The 9,768-nt window shown below is 42.8% G+C and overlaps 1 protein-coding gene across 1 annotated transcript; it reads right to left on the bottom strand.

The window, feature by feature from the left end:
- Positions 1–4,102: 4,102 nt before the first annotated feature.
- On the bottom strand, positions 4,103–9,417 carry LOC146636084 (uncharacterized). Its single transcript, XM_085350262.1, has 2 exons — positions 8,100–9,417; positions 4,103–4,134 (listed from the first exon to the last, which is right to left on the bottom strand). The coding sequence occupies exons 1-2, from the start codon at positions 9,415–9,417 to the stop codon at positions 4,103–4,105; spliced, it is 1,350 nt and encodes a 449-aa protein (XP_085206388.1).
- Positions 9,418–9,768: the final 351 nt, after the last annotated feature.

Genomic DNA, 9,768 nt, shown 5'->3' with positions numbered 1-9,768 from the left:
TAATCACATGCACTGGTTTTGGAGCAGTGAATGCATCAGTTATAGGCATTATATATATTAAAGTGGGAATTTGATTGCCTGGGTTTCCATGTTCTTTTCTTATAATGATAACATGAATCAATGAAGGTACAATAAAGGCATGGTTTTAGAGTTTTCTTTTATGCACTATATAGCAATGCTAGCAATGCAAATGTATACATATTATGGGGATGCACTCTAAATACTGTTAATTATGATTATGTGCAAAGGGATGATTTACTAAGGATTCTTCTCTTGTTATTGGTTGTGTTCATACAAACCAGTGTTTCCCAACCTTTTGGAACCACAGCACATATTTCACATTAGAAAAATCACAAGATCCACCACTATTGACACCCTGCCATATCTAGGTGTGTGTCAACATGTTAAGGTTGGCACGTTAAGCATGTTGTTTCCAGAGCTGCACCTTTCAACCAAATCCCGTATATTTTACTTGTGAGCAATTTGTTATTTCAGCCTTATATTTGTGTGTTCAGGTCAATCAAATGTTCAAATATATCTGCCAGATACAGCAGTCTTGTACACCACTGGTCCCTTGAGAGTAACTTGACGTCCTTCTGATTTGTGAAAAACACTTTAAGTTCTTGATTCTTGCAGTCTTGGCAACAAGTACTTCCCGGTGCAGAATATAATGCATTGTAATGACATCTAGATGTTGCTCTTTCACTCCGTTTACAAATCCTTTAGTGTGCCCGAGCATGGCAGCTGCTCCATCGGTGCAAACATGTATGCATTTTTGCAATTCAGCAACTTGTTAGCTTTAAGTGCTTTATTGCTCTTATTGGTGGTTTTCCTCATTAAAGCTGCCTGCGTCTCAGTCTGTACACGCTTGAAGTGATGGGTGTTTTGTCTGGAGATGGTGTTTAAGTTTGCTTGGAACCAGGCGTAGCAGAATGGGCTCAGTTGGTTCTCCAGTGTATGAGAATCCAAAGGCAAGATAATGTTAACTGTATTGTCATGATTTTACTTTTTCTTTTGCTTTCTTCCACTATTATTGCTAGGGCCATCTGGGTTGGAATTCTCTCTAGGACCCAGGCCAGATTGACGGTTTTTGTTTTCAGTTATTTAGTAATCACTATTCCCTGCAGTTTTGTCTCACTCGCAGCTCGACTTTGTACTTTTGTATTTCTTCTTCATCTTCATCTTGCTGGTGGTAAGGGCAGTACAATTAAGTGGATCTGGTGGATGAGAATGTGTTGTGTCCTGTAATGATCGTACCATATTGCACCACTAGAGGGTGGTGTCATGAAATAAGAGTAAAGTGGAGTTGGTAAAGTTTTAGAGTTAGAGTATAGTTAGACGGCTAACTGTTAACTTGTTGTGTCTTCCTGTTACCTCTACGATGTAAAGTCTGTGCTGAATTCATTAAAGAGCACTGTTCCTTTATGAGGACTGGTTTATTACCGGCCGCTACTACAGAATGTAATTGTTCTGCCTGTCACAACACGCCACTTGCTAAGAGTACCAATCAGGTGAAATTGGATAATCTTCCACGGCACACTTGATGATTTCTAATGGCATACTTATGTTCCGTGGTTGGGAAAAGCTGATTTTAACCACTACCTCAAGCATTTAGTCTACAAGATGCTTAATTCTACAGACCCTCCTTGTTACTCCACACATCTGTTGAACAATTTGTCTCACTGGGCAGTTTAGATCCTGTAGACTGTAGTCTACATGAGTCACTTTAAATAATCCATTTACAGCATATAAGCAATATGTTTTACACAGATATACACAAGAAACAAACAAACTTCTATCTAGGGAATATTTTTTAATATTTTAACTGTGTTTGTAATGATAAAAGAATGAAATATGTTTAAGATTTTAGTTTTATTTATTTTGTAATTTGAATAAATCCAAACCTTAATGAAACCAGCTGTATATTGTCTCCTTTACTCTTCCTTCAGCCCTAGGAGTGCAGGGATTTTAGAGAAGCAAGTTTGCAGCTGACATTAGTAAAAAAAAAAAATACATTTTACATTAGCTAGATTTTTAAGTGCAATAAAAGTTAATAAGCTACAGCACACTGTGGTTTAGCTATGTCTGAATTCAAAAGGCTTTAAAGGCCACCTGATTTTTCAGATTTTTTTTTTGAGCTTGACTCTTTCTTAGAATAACAGTGAGGAACCCTACAATCTGTTTCATTTCTTCATTTCACCCATGCAAGCAAAGTTTAGAAAACACTTCCTGTGAAAGTGAATTGGCCAGACACTTTTTAGCACTCACTAATGTTAAGAGAGAATTTTAGACTAGTAACATTAATGCTATATTTTTCTGTGAAGCTCTGCCTTACAGTGACATTAGCTCCACGTTCTTAGTCACTGTAGTGCTGTGAGATACAGAAGGTGCTGCTGAGCTCTGTGTTATTATAATCATTTTGCCTCAGATGTGTGCAACATCAGCATCCACTATATTGAAATTAAAATAAAAAGTTTTAGCAGGTCTGCTGTGTGTCCTGCTCATGCCTGGGTAACTGACCCCTCCAAACTCTCCTCTTTCAGCATGGCAGTTGAGCGCTCCTCTTACACATTTTCAAAGCAGAAATTGGGTTAATGACAGGGCCAGTATGATTAAAAAAGCTGACCTAAACCACATAAATCATGAAGCATAACAGTTGTTGGCACCTCAGATTTAGAGATCAGAATCCACAGTTATACTTTTTATACCAGCAGGAAGAAACTGATGTTTCAGTCGGTGGCTTTCCTCAGTGTTTCGGAGACATTTGTGATTTGACCACAGAATCAATAGATCACAAGGTTTGTTTGTTTGTTTTAACTACACCTCAGAGTGCACCGTATGCTTAGTGTTAGAAGTGGTTATGTAAGCATATCTTACATTATCAGCAAAGACTCATTACATTAATAATTATTATAAAAACTGTTATTAGTGAAGGATATGCCTGAAGGGAAACTTTGAAGTATCTCCTTAAAAATGGCAAGACAACCAGAAAACCACCAGTAACAAGAGGTGGATTTGCATTTGGAGCCTTTAGGTCATTTCTATTTACACTAGTAGTTTTTATTTAATGACCAGTGAGTGAAAGGACACTAAGATAGAGTCTTAACTCAAGGTGAGCTTTGAATGTTGACTGGAAATCCAAAAATCTGAAGACATCACAAAAGTCCACAAGAGCAACGGGAGCAGAGTGTAGACATAATATAATTGTATTGTATAAATGTAATATATTTAAACGTAAAGGCGAGGCATTTGCACACACCGAGACTAATGAGAGGAAGTGGAGGCAGCTGGTTGAGAGGCAACAGGTGGCAAAGCGAGACAAAGGAAGCAAAACTAAGGACTACCAAAATAACACAAAAAGTGACTAAGCAAAGAGACAAAGCATATAACATGCAAACATGTGCAAACTCAGTTGGAAAGAGAATACAGTCATGTGTCAGAATATAAAAGAGACCAAGAATAACTTTTGCAGGTGTTAGGCAAGAAGATGAAGCAACACCAACAAAGAAGAAGAGAGAGAGAGAATAAGATGAGGTTTAGATGTAATTTCCCTTTCCCAAATAAATATTGTTTCATTTTTTTGTATCTGAGCACACATTTACTTTGTAGTCTTACACTTACACCTACACTTCAGGTGAAAATACTGAGTTTTACTATAGAACGATTTGTGTTGCACTTACATGTAGTACTGCAAATGCTATGCAGGTAAACAACTCTACACTAAACGGAGAAATGGGATATTTGCACACACTGGAATTTGTGACATGGAATCAGTTTTGAGATGAGAAAATGAGATTTTGAGTGTTGTTGAGTGTTTTTTGTGCTTTTTTTGATAAAGTGGTTTACTCTTTTCAGTTGTGTTTTGTAGAGTTTTGAAAAACTGAACCACAGTTTCTTGAAATGTGTTTACATATTTCGTGTAAAAGGGACCAGCCAGCTGATTTGTCATTTAATGCTTGTAAATGTTTATAGTCCTCAGAAAGTTTGGATTATTTTTTACACTCTTTTTGTGCATTTTTTAATAAAGATAAACATGAATTATTATTATTCTTAGTCAGTTTGGTTAAATATGTCAGCACTGGTATGTCTACAATACTATTAGTTAGTCTCCTCGAGGTCTGGTGCAGTAGTAATCTGAGAAAAATCAAACAGGTTCAGGTTCATTTATTCATAACCTGAAATCACTCCATCTGCACTGCACTTCTTTTTGATGATGCACTTTTTTTATGCTTCCTTTTTCTTTGCCTTTGACTGTTTTGATTCCTGTTATTTGGAGAAAGATGATTGGTTATAACTAAAAGATAAAAAGAGGAAGCAAGTAAAGGATGTTGCAGTGCTTCTAACCCACCAGAGCACCAGGTGATATCAGTCCTCCACAGCAACAAGGAAAGGTAAGATGACTTTTCTGTCTCCTGGCTCGTATTTTCCTATACAGTTAATGATATTGAAATTTCATTTATCAGATGAAATTGTGTAATTTTGCAATCTTGTGTACTCACGTTTTTTCTTGATATAAGAGTCGTATTGAGATGTTAAAGGAATAACACAGATTAGTGGCACTCTGCACATGATCCTACTCTAGAGTAATATAAGAGTTACCAAACAGTAATATACAATATTGCAATGTGATGTTAAAATGTATATGATATGTTGATTTTGTTTCTGGATGCTGTTTTTTATTTTTTATTTGAATGCACAGCATATTCATTATTTTAAATGATTTGTTGAGTGTATCCTTTTTAAAATATGTTAGCTAATCAGTATTGCCTTCTCTGTCTGTGTAGGTTCGGAGTCATCCAGGTCAGTGCAGCGGAAGTACCTTCAATTAAAGGCAACTGGACTTCTTTAAGTTTCTTGAAGTCAAAGTCAAATGTATTTATAAAGCACATACCGGTATATAAAAAAACAACTGTTTACAGGTGCAATACATTTAAAATAATCAAAAAAGTTGAAAGCATAGGAGGGTTAAACTAGTGCTATCATAGCAGAAAATAATTGTAATATTAAATAAAATGCAAATATTAAGTCATGTTAAAAATAAAAACTATACTGTATTTTTTCAAATTTATTTTACAGTGCATTTTGGGAAACTTGTAACTGAAGAAGCCTCTGAGGGTGACATATCTTCCAAGTCCAAGTCCCGTTGCCTTCTTTTCAACCTCATAAGATTGTTGCCTTCTCTCCTTTTAACTGCAGATAAAATGAGATTCATTGTCTTGATCACCATCATCGTCACTGTAGCCCTTATTGATGGGGGCAGCAGCATGACCGCGGGGCCTTCATCACCGTGTCAGGACAAAAGTCCCAAAAGTCATTATGAAGAATTTGTAAGCAGACACATCCTTCAAGAGGAATTTGACAGAAATTCCATAGATGCTTGGAAAAGGTAAATTAAAAGTACATCATTCAAAAAAGTTTAGTTTTATTGTGTGCAGTAGGAAACAAACTTTAAAGTAACAGCTTACAGGCTCCAGAGGGTTACGTGCTGCTACACCACATGGTGCTGCTTTATGAGCATCTTCATGTGATGTCATTAAACTCAGCATTTTATGTGTGTGGAATTGTTTTACAAATAAGAAAACAGACAATAATATTATTATTATATTATTATCTCTATGTACTGAAATATTGATCTATTAATGCAGGTATTTGAAAAAAGAACACCTCTGGTGCAGAACTACAGTGCAATCGTTCCTCAATAAAAGTGATCTGGAGACCGTGAACAGAATCTGCAGCAAAGACGGGCGACGCTTAAGCAAGACAGATAACTATGCAGGGAACTTGTGCATCAGCAACTCAGAAATGCTGATATATGACGTCACATCCAGGAAAAGGAACAAGGATTGTAAAATTAAAATTGGTACAAGGAAAAGGGTTGTGATTGTGGCATGCGACAAGGTTGGAAACCAATGTCTCCCTGTTCATTTTCAGAAATATGAACAGCAGAGAGCAAGCAATATACCCTGCAGTCCTGCAAGGAATTTCAGTATTGTGGTAGAATAGCTTTCCACTGATTAATTTCTAAATTCAGCAACTTTGCATCGTGTTAGTGCTTTAACCCTTTATTTCCCAAGTAGTAACTTATTTGGTAATTTTGTCTGTAAAGGGGTCTTAAATCATACTATATGTGAATGCTTTTGCCATTCTTTTTTTTCCGAATAACCTCAACTTTCAATATCTGGCAGCCATTCTACATCACTGTATTGTTATGGCAATGCAACAACAGTTTACGTGGGGAAAAAAAAATTAAAAAAGGATCAGATTTCGAGTTAAGTGATATTCAACACGAACAAAATGTAACACAACATCAAGTTTAAATATGAACTGTACTAAATATAATGTATAAAAAAGTGTTTACACCTAGATCACTTCTCTCAAGCTCAAAGAATTGATGAGTTACAGTAGTACGAAGCTCACGTGATAAATTCTAGGCAGAGTTGAGTTTTCTTTCTGTGTTCAGATAGCATTAGCATTAGCATCAGCTTTTCTTTTTTTGAAACCATTCACATTTTTTCCCTAGCATAAACGATGACACAGTTACAGTCATTTAAATAGGGCTTGGAAAATGGGCCCGTCAGCTGGCTAATGGTGAATAAAGGGTTAATGAATTTTCTTTAGTTTTCTTTTGATCCATTATTGAAAAAAGAATCATAGAGAGTTTGATAACAAATGCAGCATCCAAATTTCTAGTATTTAATCTGTGTAAGAAACATCTGTTTAATGAGTATTTCTAACTAGCTGTATAATATTTGGATTTTAGAACTACTTAGTTTGTAGTTGTGTTTTTGATAGTAAGACCACTCCCACTTGTATCATTCAAAATAAAAACTGATGTTGTTTTTTTTTTTATTTGTATCCACAAAAACAGAATGGTGTAACTTTGTTCCTGTTTATTAGATAAAGTAGTGTAGCACAGCAACACAGTCTTGATTTTGGTTTGCTTAATTAAACTTAATTTACATCCATATTTGTTTATAATCACAAAACTCTGCTTTAGTGGCAATAAGTACTTGAAAAAAACATAGTTACAATCTTCTCTTGTATGTTTAAGTCATAAAAGTTATAAAGTGTTTTATGTTATTGGGCATTTATGTGGACTACTTCATGGTAAGCAAAGACTAGCTGATGTCTGCTGTGCTTCCTATTTTTCTGCATTATGCTTCAGCCACAGTGACCCAGATTTTAAATGTCACACACATATAGTACACATATAGTGTCACGGTCTGGCTGGCAGACCGTGGGGATGTGTGGGGAAGGAGGACCCAGGCGCGGTGCTCTATGTATAAACAGTGTATTTATTTACAGTGTGCAACAAAGTAACAATAAATCCCCGTGTTTTCCCAGACTCCCGTGTTGTGTCTCTCTGTGAATAGTCCGTGTCTTTGTGCTCTCCGCTCCCGTGTCAGCACCCCACGGTGCTCGCTGCTCTCGTGTCTTCCACGCTCCTCCTGCGGGAAACAATAGACGCAGCCGTCAGGACACATACAACTGCGGGCATACACGCACACTAACTTAACTGAACAGAAGACTAACGTGGAGTCTCATGCAATGATCCCGCGTCGGTGGGAGCTCCAAGACTCTCTTAAGTAGCTCCCCCGACGAGGCCTGATCAGCAGCAGGTGTGTGGCTTCGGGTGTGGCCAGTCCCCTTGCAGGGCCACACCCTCCAGGCCTGACGCCGCCTATAAACAAGTGCTCAGCCACCCACACACACATATACACAAGCACAGGGAAGGGGGAGCAACACCAAAATACACAACAATAATAATAATAATAATATAATACATAACTGCTCAGGGACCCTGGGCCACTCAGTCCCAGGACCCTGACAGTACCCCCCCTCTAAGGGTCGGCTCCCGACGACCCAAAACACAAACCAAAAACAAAACAGCACAACCAACCCAGGGCGGGCGGCGGGAGGTCCAGGACGGAGGGCCAGAACCAAAACAAGCAAAGAAAAACACCAAAGAAAACAACCCCCCCAAGGTCACAGTCCCAGAGTCCGACCGCGCATCCCGCAGCGGAGCAACAAAAAGAAAAAACGCCACAAAACAGACTCAGGTGGCCCATCAACACAACACAAGAGTTCAGGGGGCCTACCTCGAGTCCAATGGCGGCGACATCGCAGCTCCGGCGGACGGCCACGGGTCCGGCAACAGCAGAAAAACAGTTCCGGGGACCTGCCACTGCTCCAGTGGCGGCGGCACTGCTGCCCCTCCGGTGGCGAGCCCCGGGCCCAGTAACGGCGGCGCTGCTCCCCAGGCGGCCTGCCCCGGATCCAGTGGCTGCGGCGGCGCTGCTCCGGCGGGCGGCCACAGATCCGGTGGTGGCGGCATCGCAGCTCCGGTGGGCGGCCACGGGTCCGGTGGCGGCGGCATCGCAGCACCCGCTTCAGCACAACCCACGATTCCCGACGTGGCGGCCGGGCTGCTGGACGTGGCGGCCCCTCCGGCACGCCGACCTCCAGCTCTGGCTCAGCGGATCCCTCCGGACCTCCGAGCTCCTCCGGTGGCAGCGCGGGCTTACCAGGCTCGCCGAGCTCCTCTGCTGGCAACGCCGGTCCCTCCGGCTCGTTGAGGTCCGCCAGCAGCGGTGCGGGCTTCTCAGTGGGTGGCTCGCTGAGCTGCTCCAGCTCACAGTGCTCCTCCGGCTTGCTGAGCTCCTCCGGCTCGCTGAGCTCCTCCGGTGGCGGTGCGGGCTCCTCCGGCTCGCAGAGCTCCTCAGCTGGCGGTGCGGGCTCCTCCGGCTCGCAGAGCTCCCCAGCTAGCGGTGCGGGCTCCTCCGGCTCGCAGAGCTCCTCAGCTGGCGGTGCGGGCTCCTCCGGCTCGCTGAGTTCCTCCGGCTCGCTGAGCTCCTCCGGTGGCGGTGCGGGCTCCTCCGGCTCGCGGAGCTCCTCCGGTGGCGGTGCGGGCTCCTCCGGCTCGCTGAGCTCCCCAGCTGGCGGTGCGGGCTCCTCCGTCTCGCAGAGCTCCTCAGCTGGCGGTGCGGGCTCCTCCGGCTCGCAGAGCTCCCCAGCTGGCGGTGCGGGCTCCTCCGGCTCGCAGAGCTCCTCAGCTGGCGGTGCGGGCTCCTCCGGCTCGCTGAGCTCCTCCGGCTCGCTGAGCTCCTCCGGCTCGCTGAGCTCCTCCAGCTCGCTGAGCTCCTCCGGCTCGCTGAGCTCCTCCAGCTCGCTGAGCTCCTCCGGCTCGCTGAGCCCCTGCCCGGGCTCGCAGAGCTCCCGCTCGCCGAGCCGCTGCTGCTGGACAAAGTCTGCGGTTTCCCGAGCTTGCACTACCCCCAGGGCTTTACGCAGGGTGCAAAGGAAGGCGGAAACTCCCTTAAGCTGGCCAAGGTAGGGATTTCCCTCCAGGATTGCCTCGATGGCATTTAACCCCTCCACTCTTGCCCTTGCGTCGGTGGTGTGAGTTACCCAGTCCATCAGACGTTGGACGCATGTGAGGTCGCTCTCTCTGGACAAGGCGGCTGGAGTGGGTAGTAGAACGGAGGCTGCTGCCGGTGGAGAAGATGGCTGAGGGGTGACTGCATGCGGATGAGATGACGACGGTGTTAAAGAAGGTGACTGCTGATCGGCCAACTGAGCTGCAGGTGGCTGCTGATCAGCTGACTGAACTGAAGGTGGCTGCTGGTTAGCTGACTGAACAAACATAGCCCCAGAATAAAGAGTTCCAGACGAAACAGTCCTAACTCCTGGGTCCGAAGGAACATCAGGAACACAGTCTCTTGAACCAGGGGGAAAATACTCGTTCTCAAAACTGATACTGTTATTTTC

This window comes from Diplotaxodon limnothrissa, linkage group LG3, assembly GCF_057381915.1.
Source record: "Diplotaxodon limnothrissa isolate DT_005_m linkage group LG3, D_limnothrissa_male_GT1.1, whole genome shotgun sequence".
NCBI classification, from domain to species: Eukaryota; Metazoa; Chordata; class Actinopteri; order Cichliformes; family Cichlidae; genus Diplotaxodon; species Diplotaxodon limnothrissa.
Note: the sequence above shows the minus strand (reverse complement) of the source record. Positions and strands in the feature narration are given on the sequence as shown.